Here is a 27,303-nt window from a genome sequence, read left to right on the forward strand (position 1 = left end):
CTTCATAAAGTGCACGGTAGTAGACGTGTCTATGTCCACATTTTAATTCAGATGCTGATTTACACGTACTGTTTAGCTGAAATATGAAAAGTTAAAAATTACAGTTTTGAGGTTTGTCCGCCTCGCTTGACATCTTGCAATGACTTCTGGGAAATCAGAAGCGTTCTCGCTGGTCAAGTCACCATCCGATGCATACTCGATAAAAGGGGCGGATCAGGAACATTTCCGGGTATTTTTGGCGTTCTTGGTGACTTGTGTCAGAGAATGGCTGTTTATCAATCCGAAGACCGCTGAGAACGCAAGTACATTCTTTTGAAGAACGTTCTGGCAAGCCTCCTTGCGAGAATGGTCTTGCAAGGACGCAAGGACGGAGAAAGAATAGGCTCTGTGCACAATCGTACTGACGAACTTCCGCTGTAGCCGCATTAGGGCAAATCGGCTACCGGTTTACTGGAGACCATCACAAAATACTCAACTTTAGTATATGTCTCCAAGCCCTGCCTAAAGTAAGCGTCAGTGACGTCCATCGCATCGTAAATGCTTTTTCCCCTGCTCCAACAAGCAAGCTGGACAACGGATTCAAACTATACATATCCAATTATCTGCACAACTATGAGGGTAAGTAGTTTAATGTGGTGTTCGGTCGGCTAGCGGCTAAGCTAGTTAGCGATGTGTTCATTTTTAGTGTAGTATAGAAGCTTGTTTTTCTTTATTTGAAACGCTAACTGTCCGTTTTTATGTATTATCATTTATTTCTGCCCCTCTCAGTTTCTAATAAAAATCAGGACACAGGGGAAGTCGTGGTCAGGGCATTGTGCTACAGGTTCATGCAGAAAGCTGAGAAACCTCATCAGAGTATGGAAGCAAATCGTGACCAAAATTCAAATGAAAATGCATTTCCAGAAATGCATTTTCATTTTAAGAATGTGGCTGCATTATTTGACTCATAAATCAAATTAGTATTCAATCATCCTATTTGCATTTTCATTTTCTTCTTTAAGACTGCTCATTCTTTCCCTTAATTAAAATGAAAACGAAAAAGACATTTGAAATTTAATTTTCAAAATATGCCCCAGCAAATAGATACCAAAATTCAATTTGAAATGTAAAATTTGAAAATGAAAATGCATTTCCAGAAATGCATTTTCATTTTAAGAACGTGGCTGCAAAATCGTGACCACAATTCAAATTCAAATGCATTACCAGAATTGCATTTTCATTTTCAAGAACGTGGCTGCAAAATCGTGACCACAATTCAAATTCAAATGCATTTCCAGAAATGCATTTTCATTTTAAGAACGTGGCTGCAAAATCGTGACCACAATTCAAATTCAAATGCATTACCAGAATTGCATTTTCATTTTCAAGAACGTGGCTGCAAAATCGTGACCACAATTCAAATTCAAATGCATTTCCAGAAATGCATTTTCATTTTAAGAACGTGGCTGCAAAATCGTGACCACAATTCAAATTCAAATGTATTTCCAGAAATGCATTTTCATTTTAAGAATGTGGCTGCATTATTTGACTCATAAATCAAATTAGTACTGATTAGTACTGAGCGGACATTGCATTTTCATTTTCATGTTCTGCCCGCAAGAACTGCCCATAATTCGAAAACGAAAATGCATTCTGAGCGGCGCAGTAGAGTGACGTCAGTAGCCGCTCTTCTTCAGCTCCCTGCTGACCGAGCTACCCATCTTGTTCGGTAGGGGGCGGTGTGCACATACGCATTGCATTACATGACAAATGTGCCGGGAAATTGATTGAATTGCCGGGTCTTTAGAGGACGCATCACAGATCATGGCGCTCCCTCAAATTGTGCAGACACTGATAGAATTAGCTGAGCTGGTAGAAACTAATAATATATCTGAGTCTGATGCCCGTGACCGAGTAGAACAAGTCACAGAGAGCTTGGCTGCATACTCTGCCGTCACAGACGTACACATTAATGAGGTTGCCATAGTAAACCTCTCTTCAGTCCTGGAACGGCTGGATGCTGTGGAGCCTCAAATGGGACGGGGACGACCAACCATCCACATCCCGTTCGAGTCCATCGAAAACTATTTATTAAATGGTCTACTTTTTCCTGTGAAAGCAAGCTGTTTCACCTTTGGCCTGGTTCAGACAAAATCTGAATTTCCGCAATCTGAATTTGAATTTCCGCAATCTGAATTTCAAGAATCTGAATTCCTGCAATCTGAATTTTAGAATGTTTTATTTTTGGATCAAAATAATTCAGTTGTATTAAATTTGGCATACAAATAATTCAGATATTATATATTCAACAGCAATATATTTCAGTTTTATGAAATTCGAGACACAAATATTTCTGATCTTTCATATTCAAATTCAGATACTTTTGTCAGCTTTCTAGCTCCGTAAATCCGTTGCTTTGCATCCTCCGACGGATGGTCTGGTGGCCGACAACAGCTCCGCTATGTCCTTTATTTTTAAACCATTTAATAAATAGTTTTCGATGGACTCGAACGGGATGTGGATGGTTGGTCGTCCCCGTCCCATTTGAGGCTCCACAGCATCCAGCCGTTCCAGGACTGAAGAGAGGTTTACTATGGCAACCTCATTAATGTGTACGTCTGTGACGGCAGAGTATGCAGCCAAGCTCTCTGTGACTTGTTCTACTCGGTCACGGGCATCAGACTCAGATATATTATTAGTTTCTACCAGCTCAGCTAATTCTATCAGTGTCTGCACAATTTGAGGGAGCGCCATGATCTGTGATGCGTCCTCTAAAGACCCGGCAATTCAATCAATTTCCCGGCACATTTGTCATGTAATGCAATGCGTATGTGCACACCGCCCCCTACCGAACAAGATGGGTAGCTCGGTCAGCAGGGAGCTGAAGAAGAGCGGCTACTGACGTCACTCTACTGCGCCGCTCAGAATGCATTTTCGTTTTCGAATTATGGGCAGTTCTTTGCGGGCAGAACATGAAAATGAAAATGCAATGTCCGCTCAGTACTAATCAGTACTAATTTGATTTATGAGTCAAATAATGCAGCCACATTCTTAAAATGAAAATGCATTTCTGGAAATACATTTGAATTTGAATTGTGGTCACGATTTTGCAGCCACGTTCTTAAAATGAAAATGCATTTCTGGAAATGCATTTGAATTTGAATTGTGGTCACGATTTTGCAGCCACGTTCTTGAAAATGAAAATGCAATTCTGGTAATGCATTTGAATTTGAATTGTGGTCACGATTTTGCAGCCACGTTCTTAAAATGAAAATGCATTTCTGGAAATGCATTTTCATTTTCAAATTTTACATTTCAAATTGAATTTTGGTATCTATTTGCTGGGGCATATTTTGAAAATTAAATTTCAAATGTCTTTTTCGTTTTCATTTTAATTAAGGGAAAGAATGAGCAGTCTTAAAGAAGAAAATGAAAATGCAAATAGGATGATTGAATACTAATTTGATTTATGAGTCAAATAATGCAGCCACATTCTTAAAATGAAAATGCATTTCTGGAAATGCATTTTCATTTGAATTTTGGTCACGATTTGCTTCCATATCAGAGTATATGGTGATGTCGATTGATAAATTCAAGTTCAGCCAAAATTTATAAGCTTGTTACTTTAATAACCCGGCGTTCCTGATGTTCCTGGGGTTTAGCTAAAGTCAGTTATGTTTATTTTAACTCCCCAAAATAATGATCTTTATTAGGCAGGTAAGTTTACCTCTGGGTTAAATGCGTTCTTATTCAAGTTTTCCCCAACTCAGTCATTCACTTCAGATGCAATCTTGTGTTTAAGGTATTAGGCTATCATGTTTCAAAGAAAAACGATTATGGATCTTGATTTAATGCAGTTGGCAATGGCATATTATACAACATACTGTATGTAATCCAACATATAGAAATTAATGACATTTGACAATGCCCTGACCACGACTTCCCCTGTGTCCTGATTTTTATTAGAAACTGAGAGGGGCAGAAATTCAAATGATAATACATAAAAACGGACAGTTAGCGTTTCAAATAAAGAAAAACAAGCTTCTATACTACACAAAAAATGAACACATCGCTAACTAGCTTAGCCGCTAGCCGACCTGTGTTACCAGAGAATGTCTAATAAAGAGAGAACTCCCACTCTCGGGAAACTTCCGGGTTCTGAACTGGTTGCAGTTCCACTCAAATTCCATATAAGGGCGCTAACGGTCGAGTGCAGAATGAATGGAGGTCTATGGAGCTGTACCCCTCAAAATCCACTTTTCTCAGGATATAATTTTTTGTCTAGTAATTTGAATTCTGAATTCGACAGGGGAGGCAAAAAAAACACACCACTGGGTGTTAGATTTTTTTTAAAGTCGCCTTTCTGTTCTAAAAAGCCTTTGAAAATGGCATTGACGTCATACACATCGTATGACCAGAGGTACTGCTTGACGGCAAGCTCTGGTTACTTCCACTTTACTCTCGAGGCATCGACAACACAGCTGACAGGTTAGGCTCTCCCTGTCAATACAAATGCTAGAAAGAGTTTTGGCTTGCTAATGTTGTTGCTAATGTTGCTAATGCTCTGACATTCTGGTTCTGCTTCGGATGCCATCAAGCGGGATCTCTGGTCGTAGTCAGTCCTTCACTAACCAATCAACATTCGTTAGCAGAATGCTAGTGTGTTATGGGCAACAACGACTTACCCCGTAAGAAATCGAAAGGACATAAGTACTCGTTCAGTCAACTTTTGACCTGAAATCCATGTTAAACATGCAAAAACTATAATCAAATCTGAGATTTATCAACGACAATCAGGCGAAAGAGACAAATTTAGCCGTTTAGCTCCATAGACTCCCATTCATTTTGCACTCGACCGTGATCACTCCCGGTGGAACTCTGGTGGAACTGCAACAAAATTCGGTACAATGGGGCTTAATAGGGAGTGGGCAGGCTCTCCTTAAACAGGCTCTGGGTGTTACGTCCCAACTGGTTCCCAATTCAACTGGTTCCCCAGCTGTGCGTGGCACCTATCAGTCCGCCTCCATCACCAGATTCGTCACAAATTCGCAAACATTTTACTGGCGATTTTCAAGTCGGATCTCATATTTGCTGCGGCAAACATGAAAGTAGGCCAATAGCCTACGTGCGCACTACATTAGGCTACCATTTGCGACAAAATAAATGGAGACAAAATAAAACATTTGCAGGCTCGCATGAAGTGGGATTCGATCCCACTAGAGCAAAAATACGTTCACACGTAGGTCAGTAGACTTACGCCGCGTGCCATACCAGCTCTGAAATATAGGCAATATGATTACGTACTTGTTAACTACGTTGGCCTTCAGGTAACATTTTGATTTGGCTTCTTCTGAATCAACTGGTTCCCATAGACACTACCCGAATGTAGGCTACTAATCACGTATTTGGGGTTGTTCAGAGGCAATAGCCGTATTTACCACGACATCAAAGCTCCTTCTGACACCACATATTAAAAGATCATACGAAGAACGTCGCTGCTAACCCAGACAATATGATCAAAATACGCGTAACACAACATGGAAACATTCGTTTCCTATGCGATTTGTGTAGCCTATGGCTGAGTGTTTCTTCGCTATATCTTTTGAAATCAATTCATTTCATAATTGAATATTCTGAACAAATGTAGTGAGCGCTACATTACAGCCAAGCACACCATAATAAATGGAAGCTAAGAAAATAAAAGATTCGAGTTGGATTCGATACCACAAGCAAAAACACCTGCATTATTACAAACCATTGCATTATACCGTGAGCCACTGAGTCACATGCAAGTCATGGTCACAAAATCTTTAAGAACGTTGGCCTTCAGGCAACATGTTGTTTTGGTTCTTCTGAATCAACTAGTTAACAACATGTTGCCTGAAGGCCAACGTTCTTAAAGATTTTGTGACCATTACTTGCATGTGCTTCAGTGGCTCACGGTATAATGCAATGGTTTGTAATAATGCAGGTGTTTTTGCTCGTGGTATCGAATCCAACTCGAATCTTTTATTTTCTTAGCTTCCATTTATTATGGTGTGCTTGGCTGTAATGTAGCGCTCACTACATTTGTTCAGAATATTCAATTATGAAATGAATTGATTTCAAAAGATATAGCGAAGAAACACTCAGCCATAGGCTACACAAATCGCATAGGAAACAAATGTTTCCATGTTGTGTTACGCGTATTTTGATCGTATTGTCTGGGTTAGCAGCGACGTTCTTCGTATGATTTTTTAATATGTGGTGTCAGAAGGAGCTTTGATGTCGTAGTAAATATGGCTATTGCCTCTGAACAACCCCAAATACGTGATTAGTAGCCTACATTCGGGTAGTGTCTATGGGAACCAGTTGATTCAGAAAAAGCCAAATCAAAATGTTACCTGAAGGCCAACGTAGTTAACAAGTACGTAATCATATTGCCTATATTTCAGAGCTGGTATGGCACGCGGCGTAAGTCAACTGACCTACGTGTGAACGTATTTTTGCACTAGTGGGATCGAATCCCACTTCATGCGAGCCTGCAAATGTTTTATTTTGTCTCCATTTATTTTGTCGCAAATGGTAGCCTAATGTAGTGCGCACGTAGGCTATTGGCCTACTTTCATATTTGCCGCAGCAAATATGAGATCCGACGTGAAAATCGCCAGTAATATGTTTGCGAATTTGTGACGAATCTGGTGATGGAGGCGGATTGATAGGTGCACGCACAGCTGGGGAACCAGTTGAATTGGGAACCAGTTGGGACGTAACACCGGAACACCACATTAAACTACTTACCCTCATAGGCGTGCAGATAATTGGATATGTACAGTTTGAATCCCTTGTCCCGCTTGCTTGTTGGAGCAGGGGAAAAAGCATTTACGATGCAATGGACGTCACTGACGCTTACTTTAGGCAGGGCTTGGAGACATCTACTAAAGCTGAGCATTTTGGACACTCGGGTGATGGTCTCCAGTAAACCGGAAGCCGATTTGCCCTAATGCGGCTACAGCGGAAGTTCGTCAGTACGATTGTGCACAGAGCCTATCGAGATGGTTAGGGTTTTCCTGGACTCGCAGCATTATGATAACTCTGACTAACTACAAAAACTAGATAACAAAGCTAAAAAATGGTCCGTCTACCTGTAATTTTACGTTTTCTGTAGCCCTTGCTAACTTACAGTACCTGTTAACTAGTGTCTGCACTGCACTGAGATGCTACTAGCTAGGTTATCGACAAGTCGGAGCAAATTTACAAATTAGCCGTTTCATCAATAAAATAAGAACATTTTCAGCGACTGAACTGCCTATTTCTCGTCACATTTTATTTCAGATGCTGATTTACACGTACCGTTTAGCTGAAATATGAAAAGTATAAAATTACAGTTGTGAGGTTTGTCCGCCTCGCTTGGCATCTTGCAATGACTTCTGGGAAATCAGAAGCGTTCTCGCTGGTCAAGTCACTATCCGATCATAGAGTTAATATAACTAAAGTAAGCTACTTTTGTCTTCCAAGATGGCGTCCCCATTCATTTCTATGAAAAGTGCTCAGTGGCGCAGTGAGGCAAGCGAGAGCGCGAGACCGGACACGGCCATCTTTCGACTTCCGTGTCTTCCTGTCTAGCTTTAAACAATGGCTCTTTTTTTCCCTAGCTCCGAGAGCTCATGTAAATCGGCTATCGGCCAATGTGAACTTTTCTGCTCGTGCCCTGTTAGTATCCGCGAGCACATTTGCAGGAAACCTTCATTGACTAAGCAAATAAATGGGTTGCTAGTTTACCCATTTCAGATTGGTTTCAAACTTAGCAAAAATCTGGAAAAATTCTTCTATGAAAAAGCTAGTAGTATGAGCCAGGTTCGAGAATCAAACAAAAATTATTGGGGGAGATAGTTTTGTAAATGTTGAATGGAGTTAATAGAATAAAAACGACCGGAAGAGTCGGAAACCTAACCGTACATGCAATACCACCTACATCCACCGGGGCCATTGCTTCAGGGCGAGGGGTGGGGGCTTGCATCCATAGTTAATATAACTAGAGTAAGCTACTTTTGTCTTCCAAGATGGCGTCCCCATTCATTTCTATGAAAAGTGCTCAGTGGCGCAGTGAGGCAAGCGAGAGCGCGAGACCGGGCGCGGCCATATTTCCACTTCCGTGTCTTCCGGTCTAGCTTTAAACAGTGGCTCTTCTTTTCCCTAGCTCCAAGACCTCGTGCACGCTTGCAACTAGCTGTACACGTCATACTTTGCGACAACCAGTTGCGAGCATAGATTTATATGATTACGAGCGTGTGAGCTAAGGCAGAATCTATGGACAGAAAGTCCGATAAGAATCAGAGACATGATGCCAACTTAATGGAAATGTATTCTGTCACTGTATAGTATTCCTTCTACTTGTTTTTTAGAAATAGGCTATAGGGCTAAATATTAGGCTATTCTAGATGGAACTCATCACATATGTTGCTTTTTTTTCTTCGTGATTTCCAACGCATTGTATCGGATGAAATAAACTGTTAACATGATCAGCTCCGTCGTTGTTCTCGCCAGGCAAAGAAAGCTTAGTTATTTTGATAACAGAAATCTTCCATAATGCAGACTTATCAAAGCTTACTGTCAACTTAATAGTCAAACGAAATGCCACGAAAATCACACTGCCTTCAATTTTACATCAGTGTCGAAATGCGACCTGTGTTTTATATGTTCAACCTAGAAAACCAAACGTCTATTAATGGATATAACGTGATCTAACAAGACGTGTTAATAATGTAATAAATAAAAGCTCGAAGTGTCTAAAATATTATTGTTTGAACATTTGCCTTTGAAAGGGGCATATTCATAGAACCATATAGGCTACAAGACGTTACCATCAGATGTGGCCTAAGTGGGGGTGAAACATAGTCACTGAGGACCTTCATTATCCACAAAAGCAGTCTGGCACGATCAAAAAAAGAATAATGGGTGTGTATAAGCTTCTGAAGGCAAGACTAATATTATTTAAATATATATCAATTCCTATTGCGGTTAACAGTTAAAGTATTAATCTTCGTCTTTGCTCCAGATAGACATGTCAACAATCTATGCTCGCGCTTAACATAATATATTTGCCATCATATCATGAAAGTTTTTACGAAAAATCAAATCCGTTTTAAAATAACGGGAATAAACTATATCAACATTTCATGTATGTGTGACAACGATTTGCTAAACTTGCTACAACAAGGCAGGCAACTCAAGCCATTTCTCCCTGTGCTCATTCAATATAAGTCTATGGCTCATTCAGCTCCATGTAAATCGGCTATCGGCCAATGTGAACTTTTGTGCTCGTGCCCTGTTAGTATCCGCCAGCACATTTGCAGGCAACTTTTATTGACGTAGGCAAATAAATGGGGTGCTAGTTTACCCATTTCGGATTGGTCTCAAACTTAGCAAAAATCGGGAGAAATTATTCTATGAAAAAGCTAGTAGTATGGGCCAGGTTCGAGAATCCAACAAAAATTATTGGGGGAGATAGTTTTGTGAATGTTGACTGGAGTTAATAGAATAAAAACGACCGGAAGAGTCGGAAACCTAACCGTAATGCAATACCAGCTACATCCACCGGGCCGTAGCTTCAAGGCGAGGGGTGGGGGCTTGCTTGCATCCGATGCATCCTCGATAAAAGGGGCGGATGAGGAACATTTCCGGGTATTTTTGGCGTTCTTGGTGACTTGTGTTCTTTGGATTGGAACCGTACTTGGGCAATAAAAGATGACGTCAAACGAGTTTGCAAGAACACAAGAACGGAAAAAAACGTGGATTGATAAACAGCCACTGTCTAATAAAGAGAGAACTCCCACTCTCGGGAAACGTGCGGGTTCTGAACTGGTTGCAGTTCCACTCAAGTTCCGTATGAAGGCGCTAACGGTCGAGTGCAGAATGAATGGAGGTCTATGGAGCTATACCCTCAAAATCCACTTTTCTCAGGATATAATTTTTTGTCTAGTAATTTGAATTCTGAAATCGAAAAGGTAGGCAAAAAAAAATACACACCGCTGGGTGTTAGATTTTTTTAAAGTCGCCTTTCTGTTCTAAAAAGCCTTTGAAAATGGCATTGACGTCATACACATTGTACGACCAGAGCTACTGCTTGACGGCAAGCTCTGGTTACTTCCACTTTACTCTCTAGGCATCAACAACACAGCTGACAGCTTAGGCTCGCCCTGTCAATACACATGCTAGAAAGAGTTTTGGCTTGCTAATGTTGTTGCTAATGTTGCTAATGCTCTGACATTCTGGTTCTGCTTCGGATACCATCAAGCGGGATCTCTGGTCGTAGTCAGTCCTTCACTAACCAATCAACATTCGTTAGCAGAATGCTAGCGTGTTATGGGCAACAACGACTTACCCTGTAAGAAATCGAAAGGACATAAGTACTCGTTCATTCAACTTTTGACCTGTAATCCATGTTGAACATGCAAAAACTATAATCAAATCTGAGATTTATCAACGACAATCAGGCGAAACAGACAAATTTAGCCGTTTAGCTCCATCCCATTCATTTTTGCACTCAACCGCGATCACTCCCAGTGGAACTCTGGTGGAACTGCAACACAATTCGGTACAATGGGGCTTAATAGGGAGTGGGCAGGCTCTCTTTAAGGCTCTGCTTGTGTTCTTTGGATTGGAACCGTACTTGGGCAATACAAGATGACGTCAAACGAGTTCGCAAGAACACAAGAACGGGAAAAAAACGTGGATTGATAAACAGCGTAAGTCGGGAATGGATCTCATTCTATGTCGGGAACGGATCTCCATCGTCTGCCCTTGGATTTAATGAAAGGCATGATATGGAGATCAGTGTTCCTCAAGCCGACAATCTTGTGTCCGTTGTTGACCCCAATCTGCCAAGGCTTTTTACCTTCTATAGAAGGACAGGACTTGCAACGAAAGGGAAAAAGTATGACTGAGGAGAATACATTGAAAATAAATTAAATGCATGTCAAAGGAAGGGAGATAGAATAACGATAAACATTGTGTGGAAAACATGGCACTAAATACCCATATACCGTAGGCTACATGCTATGCATATTGCGGTAAGCAGGTTACAGCGTCTGAATAGCTATGCAACCGTTCAAAATAGTTTACCTTGTCAAATACTAACAAACATTTGATCCGGCACCGCGGACCCTGTAGTCACTCGATACCGACTCAAGTGTGTAAGTCATTTATTGTGTAGGCCTATGACAAAACTGGCTCCACGATGTGCAAATAATATTGTGATTAGATGGTCTCTATGTCGTGACTGTAATGTGCATAGTAAATGCTATTTACCACTTTTTGAAAAAAGCTTGACCGTAAATGTAGCTTTCATCAGTCCTGAGAATAACAAAATGCATTGTACTTTTACTAACTCTTTCAGGATATGTGTTTCATAAGATGTATGTTTGCATGAATATTTAAAGATATACTTCACTGTTTTAAGGCTGAAGAAAGAGAAAAAGAAAGCCGCAATATGATAACTGCTTGGAGGGCTCACCTATTAATCGGCTTTTCCTTTGACGAAGCTAAATAATGAGGCTACTTATGCAATGAATCCACCCTCAGGGATACTCCCTACTGTTGCCCAGAAGTGATTTCACACAAATGCAGATCCCTCTGCTCTATGTTGAATTCCCCAGGTTAAAACAGCAGGGTTCTGGGCCCATCCACTTACACCCTTAGGTCCCCCCTCAAGTATACTGACCCTCACAAACTGTACTACATTGTATATTTACACACACATTTGTGTCAATGCAGTATAAACATCTGCAATTGATATGTATAGCATGTACCATCTAGGTTGGATCCAGTGACACATTGTCTGACATACTGTACCATAGTTGTGTGACTGAAATACAAATTAAACTTGCAATTGACCTTCATAAAGTATATTGTAACTTATGAACCAAAGGCCCATGTCATGAATTCTTGAGATGAATATGATGAGCAAATATGGCAGTTGGATTGTCATTGGAAATCTATCCCACCCCTAAAGTAATATATATTTCAGACAAGCTTGCTCAAATATACATTAAAATTTACAGTATTTCACAGGCATGTGACATATTCCCTGATGTGCATAGAATGATTGAAGGACAGTTTGCCACATAATGTTTGTACATCTAAATGGGACATTTGACTGTACACTTTATTTAAAATAATGTCTTTATGTTTAGTAAATGTTCATCATTAAAGGAAAGTGTGAAATATTGCAAATAGAAGAACGTTTTATCATATACCTCTCCTATGTTCTGTAATAATACCTTTCATTGAGTGGAAACAAGAAGCTTTCTTTTCTATTGTGGGTTTCAAAGCTTTGCTTCGGGTTTCAAACCTATACTGTGGAAAGTACTTGTGTCGGTGAGGACATTCAAATGGGAGCTTGGCGTTGAGGATCATTATCAGGATGCTTGTTCCTGCATCCTTGTTCTATGGTTGTGTCTGCCAGTGATAATGGCAGTGGCCTGCAATGCATGCCAATAAGCCAACATCAGCTCTTTCAAAACATCCATATTGAAAGTCAAGTGGTTATGCTTTTATCCTTCTGTCCATATAGTGCTGTGAAGACAATGCTGTGAAAACATCTGTTTCATGTCTAGAGCAGTGTTTCTGAAGCCCATGCCTACACACCTGAACCACTTTACAGACAAATATCTGCCTTTTTACAATGTTTACAACGAATTAAAGAGCAGTTGATGTACTAGTAAGAGCCAAAGGGAGAACCCAGTACAGTCTTATCCACTGCTAGATCAAAGATAAGGGCCTCGATATATTGGATTTCTAATTTTCTCAAGTGGTTTCCAAAGGAAGCTCCCAGCCCTACAGGACACCTACCACACACGTTGCCTAAGGAAAGCTGGCAGGATTCTAAGAGACTGTTCCCACCCATCCTTCAGTCTCTTTACCCCGTTGCCTTCTGGCAGGCGTTACCGCAGCATCCGGTCGCGCACACGCAGACTGGACAACAGTTTCTACCCAAGGGCCATCAGGCTTCTGAATGGACACTGATATGGACATTGTTTTTCTGCACACTAGTCACTTATACACTGTCACTTTCAGCTACTGGTTGCTCTATCAGTAACTTGCACTACTATACCTCACTGTACCTCGCCAACAGGCTCCTGTATGGTCATTGACATAGTCACTGATCTGCAAATTTGCACTATTGTATTGTACTCCACTTAGGTTAGAATAGGTTATAGGGTTGAAACAGTTTTTTTGTGCATTTAGGGTTAGTATAGTATACTATCTATTGTTATCTGTAATTTAGGAAGTTTTAGTATTAGGGTTAGTATAGTCGATATTTATTGCTCTCTGTATATTTAGGAAGTTTCACTTATTTAAGCTCAGCATTGATGTAAATTGTGTTCCGTGTACTTATATGTTATGTTATGCCAGGTGCTTGCGTTGTCTTGTCTTAAGAATTTCAGTGCCCAGTCTAACCTTGTGTTGTTCTGTGTACCTGACAAATAAAAGACTTGAACTTGAACAAAGTATAAAGGGCATGCCTTGCTGTTGCCTGGCCACACAGAAGACCTGTGACAGCGAACAACACATAGTGGTGAAGAGGTGTAGTCTCTAACGGGGTGATTTGCTGGATGATGTTGCTTAAATATATGATCCCTTTGATTGCTTTTATATTCGAGCAGCAGACCTCTGGTTGATGGGTGACGAGGGCTACATTAATTTGGTCATGATGATAGTTTTTTCAAGTGGTCCATCCACTTCAGTGAACTTGTTTGCTGATCACGGAAGTCTCAAATAATCATGTCACCCCTGAGTGCCTGTTCTCTGGCCAAAAGCTATTATTTAGATGTTAGAATCGTTATCACCTTGGCTTAGGACCACTGATACAAATACCCCACTGTTCAGGTAGTGCTGAGATAGTTTTGAACCTTCCTACCCTTCCCATTTGCTCAAGTATCAATACAGGGGTGGCAGCACTCTCTTTAGAATGCTGTAGTTCAATTTACCAATTGGATTGTTTTGCTTGGGGTTGGTCTAGTGCAGTTTAAAGATAGTATTTTTTCCAAAAAAGCTTTCGGTCCAGTTGAAGTTTCAGGTTGGCCTGCAGCCAGGATGACAGTTTGGAACAGTCCACTGCAGGGGCCTTTGGTAGCTTGAGTGGAAGATAACTTTTCTGGAGGTCATTTGGAGATTTTAAGACTGGCACGTGTCACCTTATTATAAAAGGTAAGATCTTTATTCACATTAGTTGACACTATTGCAGGACTTTTCCCATTTAACCATAGGAACCTTGCATTAGCTGACCCTGGCAAGCTGATCGAGCGGACTCTAGAGGAGAGTGGCTGTGATTTCTGACCTATTTACAAAACGAGACAGAGATTGAAGACGAGGAAGAAGCTTTGCAGCCGGACAAGTGAAACAAGCTGGTGAAACAAGCTGAAAAACCTTTTGTTGAAATAATCCAGTGCTATTCAATACAACACAAATTGAGAGTTGGATGTGATGTCAATGGCATGGATTGCGTTGCAAGTAAAATTGCTGTTTGCTATAGAACTGCACTTTCACAATGCTCTGAGATACTTGAGTTGGGCTAAAATAGAAGCTTTGGCAAAATATTTCAGTGTTGGTTAGATTGCTGGGTACACTTAAAGCAGACAGCAGAGAACTGGCAGGAAACTGCCAGCAGCAGAGCAGAAATGGAACAGAATCTGGTTCAAAGCTTGAAGTTGGTGTTGAATATGAAAGATTTTAAGCTTGAAATGCTTCTGAATTCTTACATAATTGTACAACCCACTGGAATTCACTTAATTAAAAAAATGTATTTCCAATATGCCCGGCACGGTTTCTGTAGTAAGGGAAGGTACCAAATATCTCATCATCCATGCAGGAAGGAGAAAATAATGGACGACGATGATGATAATCTAGTGTGTTCCTTGATTTTTTTCCAATATATTAAGGAGACTAAATAACATGTTTATAAGAGTTCCTTTTGAATGCAGAGATAGCCTTGTGGAATCATTTCAGAGCATAAGAATGTGCTATAAGTTTGCCACTGGCTGACAGAAGCTCTACTCAAGTCTCCAAGGCAACCCGTTTAAAGGTTGGTTTCTGAAGGTAGTTGATGGCGCAGGAAGACCGCTAGTCATTTTGAAGATGAGAAAAATTAATTGTTAAGAGCAGGTGGCAGCTGTTGCAACGGTGACCGAAGGGATAGTTATTTGAGTGATGTGTGCGTAGCCTAAATTCCCATATTTCTCCTTCCAGATTTTGGACTGTGGACGGTGCTCTACGTTCGTAGTTTGCTGTAAACTGCCTTATCAAAGGGACCGACACGATATGGGGACTTGATATTTTCATGGGAGTTCTCGGCTACTTATTGAATCTGCTCCTTGCCATCGTCTTCCGATTTTTTTTTATTATTATTAAACGGAATATAATTGAAAGACGCAACCTTCAAGTCTGTTGTCGACTAACAACCAAGATCACAAGGGATCACAAAGTTTCTTGTTCTGAGTGGATTAAAAACCTACAACGACCAAACACTTTTTGATTGTGTTGATTTTCTTTTTTCAAAGTCGGCTACGTTACACAGCTCATGAGGGACAAACAGGTGCTTTTTGATGGACTTGGTATATTTCATCTTTCTTTCACACGTTATTCTATGAGTCATTAAGAGCGAAACGCAATATCACTTTGCCCGCGTGAAAATCACAAGGTTTATCAAGGTCACCATATATGTGGAGGATAATTCAATATGCTTGACTACAGTTGCAGATCAGGTACGACTTTTTAAACGTCCTGTCTTTATATTCAGAATCATAGGATGTATAGTATACTAATTTCATGTGGCGCTTATGTAAGCGGGAGAGGTAGATGAAGTCACATCATTTTAGTACAATATGTAATTCCTGCATGAACAAAAACAAAATCTGAATAATGAACATGTGTTTGTGTAACAACTTCTATAACAATAATAGCCCACACATTTTAATCCAATAAAATAATGTTTTTTGTTTACACTGAGGATGAGGTTTCCAATATAATCACATGGGGGGTGAGAACTTATAAGCGCCTAGATCCCTACCGCATGAAGAGAGATGAGTTTCAATGTATCTTATAGTAGCCTACCAATGCGTTATAGTTAATGCATCGTAAGTCAATTTGTTTTAAAATGAAAACTACGAAATGCTCTGTGTTTTTGATTTTGAACATTTTGATTTTTCAACAGTGTAACAGTGTCCAGTGTTCTGAAGAATTAATTAATGGAGAAGAACAACAAAATCCATTCTGTGTTGTTTCCCCCCCGGATATGACTGACAGCCCATATTAAACCATTATGTTTGATCAAATGATGGAACACACACAGAATGGCAGCTGTAATACATCCATTTGCAACAAGAGTAGAACTGGAGACACGCTCCAGCTTCCCACCTTCTCCACCGCTGCGAAAGTCAGAGTGATCATTACCTTTGCTCTATGTATTTTGTCAGCTGTCTGCAACCTTGTTGTCCTGTGGGCAGCCAGCACAGACGGCAAACGCAAATCTCATGTCAGGATACTTATAATCAACCTCACTGTTGCAGACCTGTTAGTGACGTTCATCGTAATGCCTGTTGACGCTTTCTGGAACATCACAGTTCAGTGGCAGGCAGGGGACATTGCCTGTAGACTGATGATGTTCTTAAAACTTGTTGCAATGTACTCCTGTGCTTTTGTAACTGTCGTCATTAGCTTGGACCGACAGTCTGCTATCCTCAACCCGTTAGGCATCAGTGAGGCCAAAAAGAGAAGCAAAGTCATGTTGACTGTGGCTTGGGTGATGAGTGTGATTCTTTCTGTTCCACAGGTAAGGTTCTGGGTTGGAGGGATTTAGTGTTCTTTACAATAATACCCCATCAAAGATAACCACATTCCTATTACATTACAACCCACAGCTATTTAGGTCATATACACATAAATTATGCAAATCAGGGCTAAGAATGTCAAAACATAATGCGACAGGCCTAATGTCAGTTCTTATATTTGGTTACAAGTAGAATTTGAAGCTACATTGAGTGGACATTTATATAAAGACCAATTGTTTGGTTACAATTAGGATTAAACATTTAGCAATACATACTGCAATCTATGGCGTGCAATGAACCCACCACATTTTTATGTGTAAACTGGAGGTAATCGCAAGATAGCTAGACACACTAAGGGATGCAATTGCTATGTAGAATACTTTGTTACAACCCCAAAATACAGACACCATGCTTTGGTGTATTCTACAATGTTCCTTGACTACACAAGAACAGCTGGTCTTTTGTGTGTAAGCCATTGCTTTTCTATATCAAGTTGGAAACCTAATTATGACAAATTCAGGACAAAAGGATATGCTTTCTTGAGGGAATGCATTTTTTCTATTTAGAGGCAAGTATTGCAATGAATGACAGGTGTTTATACTGACTGTGTAACCTTTAAACCAATGTATGATTGTGAAAAACCTAAATTTGTGGATCTTGACTCTGAAATGAATTTAAATAGACTACTCACATTTTTGTCTGCACATGAAAGCTGTCTGACCTTTCAGGGTACGGAAATGATTACATTTTCTCTAGTCTGGAAGCCTACTGAAAAACCAGGTAGCAGAAATGATGACTGCTTCTTAATTTGCAATTAAGTCATTACCCATCAACTAGACTTGTGTCTCTCTTCATGTTTAACTAACGCTGGATTTTCTTTTGCAATCTATATAATTTAACAGACTCAATTGTGGATTTGTCACATTGTACATAGATTACACTACTGAGCTTGCTCTACTCTGCTCCATGACACATTCATGAAAAACCTTATAAAGTTCTACCAAATTACTTCTCATTCTTCACACCAAACCACATAATTACAGATGGATTTAGAACAAAGTCTGATGACATGAATACAAACCTATGAATCATGATGTGCTAGTTAACCTCAGTGACGGGTGAAAAACTTTCAAGGAAGTTTCCAGTAATGCTTGTCATGAGCTAATGTAAAAGAAAGATTTACACATGGATTACAATGTCCAAATCTGCACTGTGTAGAATCCTCTTGTACAGTACATTTTTGCTTCTTTATCAAAGTAAAACAGATACTGTATTATTGCTTTCAAAAGATATTTCATTGTTCTGTCTGAAATAGATTTAAATGCTCTGTCACTGAGGGATTTATTGGCCATGGTTCCTTCACAGAATAGGAATAAAATCACATAGATGATGGGGACTAATGATATTGCTTTGGCTGTGCAGTTCATTCAGGCTTAAACTTGAAGAAAAACACTTTACGATATCATGCATGTCTCTGAATACGTTCCATTTATTGTGACTTACAGAGGGATCATGAGAAGGGAAGTAAAATGACGACTGTGTTCTCACGCAGATGTTTCTGTTCCACAACGTGACGATCACAGTGCCAGAGAACTTCACCCAGTGCACCACCCGAGGAAGCTTTGCCAACCACTGGCAGGAGACCCTTTACAACATGTTTACTTTTGTATGTCTCTTCCTGCTCCCTCTGGTCATCATGATCTTCTGCTACTCACGGATCCTGGTGGAAATATCCAGTCGCATGAGTCGAGGAAAGAGTGAGTCATATTACATCTCCCCACGTACCTCTTACTGTCAGTATAGTGTGGTGGTTGTCAATGTAATGGCACAGTTGAGACATAGTAGTCTGACTATTTAAAATTGTGCATCTTACTGAAATAATAAATTTCTTTATGTCAGTGTCATCTAGGGAGGTGCATCTACGTCGGTCCAATAACAACATCCCAAAAGCACGAATGAGAACTTTAAAAATGAGCATAGTTATTGTGACATCCTTCATTGTCTGCTGGACCCCATACTACCTACTGGGTCTGTGGTATTGGTTCTTCCCTGATGATCTGGAGGAGACTGTCTCCCACTCACTGACTCATATGCTCTTTATCTTTGGTCTTTTCAATGCCTGCTTGGACCCCATCACTTATGGGCTATTCACCATCCATTTCCGTCATGGCCTCAAACGCCATTGTCAAAATGTCGCTGAGTCAGAAAACACAACACTAACTGGATTGTTTAAGTGCTCATCCGTCCGCATGACACGACTCTCACATCAAAACCAGGTGTTGAACAGTGGCCACACCATAGAGGTGGAACAAACCAAGACAGCGTGTCGCTATAGCAATTATCTTACAGTAAGCAACACTGGAGAAGGTGACCCCAGATTCAGGCAGGTTAGCCCTGTAAGCAAGATATAATGGAGCCAATGACTTCTTCTCAAGAGCATCGCTTCACTTCAAATTTCAGCAGTGGAGTCTAAAATCAGTTACATGGAAACACAATACAAAGGTTTACAATGGAATGTTTCACTGTTCCATAACAATGGGTTAAATACCAGTGTTTTTGGTGCAGGAGGAGAAAACATTTGAAATTGTTACCGCAAGTACCAAAATAGAAGATTGTATGAAAGTGTCCAAGGAAAACAATTTCCACCAGCGGGAATATCAAGCTTTTACAGGTCTCTGACAAAGATGATATTCAAATATGAGTTTGTGAGCAAATATCGTATTTCATTTAAGTCATAACTCATTACTGTGTCTTGATGCATGTCCATTGCAGAAAAATGTCCTACTAAATTGAGTAAAGTATGTGATTCCAATTATACACATAGGTAGATGTAATCCATGTGAAAACATTTCAAAACATCCACATTTTTTATTAAACATAATTGCCGCAACTGACATAAAATGGAAGGACTGAAAGCAATGGCAAAATGTAATGTTGAATTAAATGTGAGAGCTGTGAGAGCCTTGCACCAGGCTATTTGAAAAGACAAGGTTCCACTCTAAAATATCCACAAAGTAACAATATAGGTCACCCCTAAGCAGTCTACATTCCCCAAGGTAAAGCTTTATATTAACGTTGTATTTCTGTAGCTGGAAGTATCTGGATCTAGTTTCCTTTACTTTCATTCATAATCTCAAAAATGTTTGACCAGAAATATTCAAATGATTTCCAAGGCTGGTAAACGTGAGCAGCATTGCAAATATATGCCTATTTTAAGCATAAGAAATCCACTCAGTGAGGGTCATACAAATAATGATGTTCATTGCGCCCTGTGAATAATTGCATATAAATAGGTAAATGTGAAATAAAAATGTGTTGAATGAACAATGAAACCAATGCTATGAGATTGTCAGAATCCATTCTGACAAATATTTTTGTGAATGTAGCAACATTTTAAAGTATTCGTGCTTTGTTGATGTATTCATGATCATTGTTAATGTCTATGGCCTCAGGTAAATGACTGAATAGTGTGTTGAGACATCCATTTGGAGACAGATCAACTGTAAAATCCAATTCACTTGTCATTAGAGGAAATAATGTTGTAGTGTTGTATTTGTGCTTGGATTGAACTTTAGGTTTATTTTGACACATTGAATGTAAAAACGCATGGATGTACAGTATAGTAATGTTTGTGTTTGAATTAGTAAATTAAGGAAACAATATGTGTTTGCATGGAAATATGTAGTGCTATAAAAAACCTTCCCTTTCACATTTTTTTTTTTCACTGTTTTGACCACTGAACATTTATTTGAGTATTTGAGAAATAGAGCAAATTATCTCAATGTCCTCATGTGTGTCGAACAGTAGTATCAGATCACAAACTGCTCAGAATGACTGATCACCAATAAAGCCACAGAATGAGGCTGTCAAATTTCAATTCACTGGGAATTACAATGTATGGTCATGGAGCCATTTCATGTAAAACCCTATAAAACAAAGACAGTTTTACAAAATAGTGGGGAGAACAGTTGTCTACAGTTGGCATCTTTATTTATGGTAGTACTGTATCTATCTCCACTACCAACGCTGGTTTTGTGTGTAAAACTGACATATTCTAAACAATCTACTGCATCTAATCCAATGCAGACAGCAGTACCTTGTTGACAGACAGTGAGGAGTAGGACACAGGAGCTTACTTCAATAAAAGATAACAGTTCCCTTAGACATACAGTGTATCAGGAAAATATTCACAGCACTTCACTTTTTCCATATTACGTTACAGCCTTATTTTTATTCCAAAATGGATTCAATAAAAAAATAATCTCAAAATTCTACACACAATACTCATAATCATAAGTGAAAAAATAGTGTTTAATAGATTTGCAAAAATTTAGAACGAAAATATAACATGTACATAAGTATTGACAGCCCTTGCTCAATACTTTGTTGAAGCACCTTTGGCAGCAATTAGAGCCTGAACTATTTTTGAGCATGATACTACAAGCTTGGCACACCTAGGCCGACTCCCAATTCTCTGTCTTACCCCTACCCCTTTTTGAGGGTAAAAATGACGTTGTGTCCTTGGGCAAGGCACTTCAACCTACTTGCCTAGCATGCCTTTGTGTAACACACTTTGGTTGTGGTACACAAAGTAGTATGTCCACAAATAAAGCCAGGTTTTTCATGTATTGTATAAATGTTATAAACATTTAATTTATAGTTAATGTTTGTTAGCAATTACATCCAATTAATTTATTTATCAATGTTCAATGACTAGTGAAAATGTGGTTGACAATAAAATATTCAATACACTTTTCTTAATTTCGGAAAACAATATTTAAAACACTGTGACATAAATACAAAATGTGTGTACATAATAAAAATACAAAAAAAATTAATCCCTCTGTTCAGAGTCCATCTGATTCTACATTGTTTGAAGTTGTTTTGATATAAAAACGTGCTATACGCCGCATTGAAATATAAGCCGCACCACCACAAGAAAAATGTAAAATTGGTGAATAAGCAGCGGCTTTATTTCCGAAAAATATGGAAAGTAATGTGATTTTTTTCTTTTCAATAGATTAGCACACATTTAAACTATTTTTATTATGGGGTATTGTATGTAGAATTTTGAGGGGATAAAAAAAAAAATCTATTTTGGAATACAGCTGTATAACAACATGTGGAAAAAGTGAAGCGCTGTGAATACTTTCCAGATACAATTTACGTGAACAAACTTTCAATGTTGGCAAAGTTTCATTTTCACAAAAGGTACCTCTTTTCTAACAGGGAAAATAAAAATGAGATAATGTGCCAGATGAATCTTTCATTTTCAGGTATTCTACAGTGCACCCACAAACTGGCACATACACAGTATGGTTGATGAACTATGACGTGCTAATCACAAAATAGACACATTTGTGGAAAGAAAATATCAGTTGACTGTGGCAGATACAGTGTTGATCTCTCTTTCGTAAAATAACTGAGCTTGTTAATGACTACAGATACCTCCAAGTCAGTCACCAGAGTCAACAATTAGCAAAGTGGCCAAGCTCCTATTTATCCATCATTTTATTTTTGTTTTGTCTTTGGTATTACTTTTGGACACGTCTGCCTATTGATCAACTACTGAATTGATTAAACTTCTGATAGCCTAAATTAGTATACTTTTATTTTTTTGAGGACTGCACATTCTCATGAGTCAGAAGGTGGATATAGTTTTTCTTGATACCAATTCATAAGTTGAGCTTATCACATGTTCACTAGGTATTTACTGTGTTTTCCTTCTTAGCCACCCAAATGTAATATGCCTCAACTGACATGTTCACTGGAAACAATGCAAGTGTACAACAGCAGTAGTTGTAGATATGCAGTATACTATATACTCAACTTAGAGATGTGGCTTGCTTGAGCATGGCTCATCCGATCTTCCTATAATGAATCTGGATGTGTGAGATTTGGCAGGACACCGTTTCCCTGATCAATAATAAATAATTGCCTTATCCATGCTGTTGCAATGCAACCGTACAGACAGTGCAGATGTTTTCATTATTTGAAAACAGCACAATTCAATGAACCTCTTGTGCTTCACTTTCCATTAACAATTCAAAAAGATGCTTTATAAACCCATCTAACATCGACATAGTACAACTACTTTTCATGACGTTATCTTCCAAGAACATGGAAGGCCATATGGCTTAAGGAAAAGAAAAACATTTGAAAGAAGAGAAGTCAATAAATGGATCTCTTCCAGCTTCCCTGTGCTAATGTCAGAACCATTTTTGATAAAGGGCTGTGTCTATTCAGAATTTTTACTCAAGCAATACATGTACCATGGACCTAGAAAGTAATGTAATTGTTTGTAGTTCTTGCTGTACAGATATCTTTGGCAGTTTTAGCACAAAATACACAGGGAGCTGAAATAATTTTGTTTTGATAAAGAATGTATGAAGACATTTTCATTGAGGAACATGAGGACCTGACTGAATCTTATTCCATCATCATCATCATCATAATATTTAATACTTTGTCAATCACCCTTCCCATACAATGACTGCTTGAATTCTGAGACCCGTGGTTATCACCAGATGTTAGCCTTTTTTCATGGTGATCCTCAGGTCTCAGTTATTGATATCTTCACTCAGGGCACAACTTTAAAGTATGCATAGGCTACTCACTATGCATACTTATGCATACAAATCAGACGTTTATTTCTACTATGGATATGGACTTAACCACCAAAACAGTATGCAAACAGACATCCAGAGGCTACAGTATTACCTTTGGAGCATGGAAAGCCTACTGTAAGTGACTCAAAGGCCTTAAGTTAAAACCTACTTAGAAAATGTCTATAACCAGTGTTAGCTGTATCAACTAGATCAAGGTTTTCACTGCCTTAGTGTGATAGATACAAGAAGAACCAATAACTTAAAATGCACAATGATATTTTATTATCTAAATAGTAAGATAATCAATACAATAATAATGAAACATAATAAAATACAAAACATACCTTCAGAGCAATCGTTAACGAAGGTAAACACAATGAAACTGGGCGCCTAACGCACTGGAGCTCCTATAGTAAACAAAATTCAAAGTGATTGGTAAATCTTCTCCATATATACCCAAACATGCGTACTAAAATAGGAACACCGACCATATGAAAGAAAGGTTGTCTAACGCATACATTACATTTAGTCATTTAGCAGACGCTCTCATCCAGAGCGACTTACAGTAAGTACAGGGACATTCCCCCCAAGACAAGTAGGGTGAAGTGCCTTGCCCAAGGACACAACGTCATTTGGCACGGCTGGGAATCGATCCAGGTTCTGATTACTAGCCCGACTCCCTCACCGCTCAGCCATCTGATTCCCCAAGTGTACATATTCAAATTGGATTATCAACGGTTTACTCAAGGCTGCAGTAGACCAAGTTTGAAGCCTACTTCATGCACAAACTCTGTAAACTCTGTAAATGGTAACACTTTACAAAAAGGGTGCATTAATGAGCGTTCATTGATGCTTTAACTAATGCATGAATCATCATAAGTTAATACATAACTCAGAAGGTTTGTTACGTAAATGTGTTAATAGGGAGTCACATATGATTTACTAATAATTAAATCTGGCATCATGGATCAATTCTATCAATATTACACATGAACTGATAGTTAAGTTAACTACTTGCGAACTAATACTGTTCTTGTGAAACCTGTTAAATGTGCCTAAAAACGCCTAAACAGCACACTCAAAGTAAATTGACAGCTGTTCTTGAACCATTTGGAGTACATGCATGTAAATGGGCTCTTTTGAAAGCTGACACTCTGAAATCATGTTCCTTGTTGTCAGGACCCCTGACAGTCCTACTGGTGTTGAGTAATAGAAGCTTTAACACAAGGAAAGTGAAAGTTTCTATTTCCGCCTAGATTTTGTTTTGAAAACAGAGGCCTGAAGAGGCCTAGAGGTGGTAGGTATTAGCTGGAAGACAGAATTGGACCAGAGGTTGAAGCCTTACCCAATTCAAATCAAAAGTCAAACATAATACCACAATATATTCATATTTGACACATGTTTTTATAAGAGTACATCCAGGCGTTTTCTAAAAGGGCCTTTTGGAGACTCCAGAATGACCCTTGTAACCAAGGTCAAATTCTTAGGATAAAAAGGTATAATTGATATCTCTAATGAAAGGTGGTACTTAGAACTATCATATATAACAGCTAAATCCCTCATTAGTATTACTGAAACACAAAAACTGAAGCATGAACACATTGGAGTGCTTTATCTGATTCCCAGGATTGGCGCACAAAGAACACTGATTCTTTCAACCATATTGCGCAATCGACTTATATTTTGAAGGCTCCACAACACCTAACAAATGGGGTATTGCCATTTACAACTAGCGCTAAGCTACAAGGATAATTAGCTCATTTCAGAGCCAGTCAAAGTTCAAAAAAATCGTGTTGAGGGGGCAGGGGGGGGCGGCCATTTTAAGACTATCCCCGCGTTTGTACTCGACCCACATCGACCCACATCTCCTCCTATGAGACTGAAATAAAAATAATTGGCAAAGGAAGAATGAAGCAACAAGATCGTGGCTATGTGTGGATATAATTCACTGTTTGGACAATTACTCGACATGGTTAGATACTTTGGACCGTTGGGAATTACGCAGATTAGGTTTTGATGGGTTGTGTGCATACCTGGAACATTCCGAAGTAATGGTAGGTAGCGTTAAGTAAAACTTTTTTCTCTGGCATTGTTGAAGGAAATGTTAGCGGACAAAGACGTTGACGGTACTTACTGTTGCGAGTTGAACTTGAATTGGTTTATTTCAATGGAAGCACAAGAATCGTAGCTTTCCAATGATGTATCATTTGTGTAGCCGTCTAAAAAATATATTACTTACGATTGAGTGCGTTGTAACTGAGGGAGGGGCAGCGTTTCTAGTGCAGCACTACTACCCCTTCATACTATATCTGACCTATTACATTTACATTTATGCTTTTAGCAGACGCTTTTTTCCAAAGCGACTTCCAAGAGAGAGCTTTACAAAAGAGCATAGGTCACTGATCATAACAACGAGGTAGTCCCAAACATTGCAAGCAGCCAAAACATGAAGCATACATTGTGAAAAAAAACTAAACAAGTGCCAGAAGGGAAGACCCATAAGAGCATGCAGTTATACAAGTTACTAATTACAACTAAAAAAACATTAACCACAAAAATTGCAGGACTGTACCTGTAGAAGAACAATCAACAGTTAAAATATTTCACAGCGAGTACAAGACTTAACTTTATTTTAATAATGTTATAACTAACCTACAAGAGTAACAAGTCACTCAATAAGAGTCATTGTGATCCTGGAGGAAACTAACATCAGGTCCAGCCAAGCATTCCTAAGTGCCATTGTACTCAATGGCACTCTATTAGTCAACGTGCAACTGTTTAACATGTAACAGACGTGGCCTTGTTCCATCAGAGGTACACTGGCCGATGTTCGCCCTTCACTGGGATCAAACCACAACCAGCTACGCCAACAAAAGGCTAGCTATTCGTTGACGCGGGTGGCCTGTTACATATGGATTGGAGCAAGTTTAACCGAACAACACGGGCTACACACAGAACACAGTGTGGATGGTGTGTGGCTAGTCCAGCATCAATACTCAACAACCATAACCTCATAGAGACGGTACCTAATAATTTGTTAATCCTCATGTGCCTCCCCAGGTAAAGTCATAACATAATGATACATTCAGAAATCATTAACTAATTATTCACCAAACAAATAGGACTTACTGTTTTTTCAGAGACAACATTTACCGTATTTTTCGAAAATAAAACCGCGTTGATAACCCGATTTTTCATTTTTCTTGTGGTGGTGCGGTTTATATTTCGGCTTATAGATAGATTTTATAACAACACAACAGTCAGTAGAAACACTTTTTCCGTGAATGCTATTTAACCCGTGAAGGCGTAACATCACATATGTGCGTAGCCGGTGAAGCGAACTACCTGAAATTAGTTTTTGTAGGTTGGGATGTCTGCTATGGAGGATTCTAGGGTCCAAAACTAAATAAATACATAGTTAAATAATTGAATGGCAAAATACTTGAATAAATAAATAATTATATAATAAAATTAATCAAACAAGACACTAAATATATAAATTTTACATGTACTTGTGTGTATATATGTATATAGATTTTTGTTTTAATTTGTTCATATTTATTTATTTATACTTTCATTTATCCACGGTGTATCCAGTGTTTGCTGCAGCAAAATATATCTTTCGTCACCAGTCACCATGGGCGTATCTAGCCCTATAGGGCACGATTAATCAAATTTTAATCACGATCACGATTTCGGCTTCCCACAATCAAATTCGCATGATCGAGCGATATTTAAAATGCGTCATTCCGTTCAGAACGTTCCGTATCAAAGTTTTTTTTTTTGCAAAGTCAATCTAGCGCTCCGTAAACCAATAGGTGCGTTCGACAATGGCTGTGGCTGCATGAAACGACCAGCGAGAGTTGCCGCTTGCAGTCGGGGAGGAGTTATAAATGGCTCATTAAATC

At 39.1% G+C, this 27,303-nt stretch overlaps 1 protein-coding gene across 1 annotated transcript; it reads left to right on the plus strand.

Annotated features, from left to right (window-relative positions):
* Nucleotides 1-388: 388 nt before the first annotated feature.
* Nucleotides 389-21,923, plus strand: gnrhr4 (gonadotropin releasing hormone receptor 4). Its single transcript, XM_047033200.1, has 4 exons — nucleotides 389-618; nucleotides 15,208-16,789; nucleotides 18,340-18,544; nucleotides 18,687-21,923. Exons 2-4 carry the CDS (start codon nucleotides 16,280-16,282, stop codon nucleotides 19,196-19,198), a joined length of 1,227 nt encoding a protein of 408 aa, XP_046889156.1. The 5' UTR covers nucleotides 389-618; nucleotides 15,208-16,279; the 3' UTR covers nucleotides 19,199-21,923.
* The last annotated feature ends 5,380 nt before the right edge of the window (nucleotides 21,924-27,303 follow it).

The sequence above is a fragment of the Hypomesus transpacificus genome, chromosome 14 (assembly GCF_021917145.1).
Source record: "Hypomesus transpacificus isolate Combined female chromosome 14, fHypTra1, whole genome shotgun sequence".
NCBI classification, from domain to species: Eukaryota; Metazoa; Chordata; class Actinopteri; order Osmeriformes; family Osmeridae; genus Hypomesus; species Hypomesus transpacificus.

Excerpts from the sequence above, each read along its gene's own strand:
- gnrhr4 (XM_047033200.1), top strand. The coding sequence starts at position 16,280 with ATGTTTGATCAAATGATGGAACACACACAGAATGGCAGCTGTAATACA. Across the intron at positions 16,790-18,339 it reads TGATTCTTTCTGTTCCACAG|ATGTTTCTGTTCCACAACGT; the intron begins GTAAGGTTCTGG and ends GTTCTCACGCAG. Across the intron at positions 18,545-18,686 it reads TCGCATGAGTCGAGGAAAGA|TGTCATCTAGGGAGGTGCAT; the intron begins GTGAGTCATATT and ends TCTTTATGTCAG.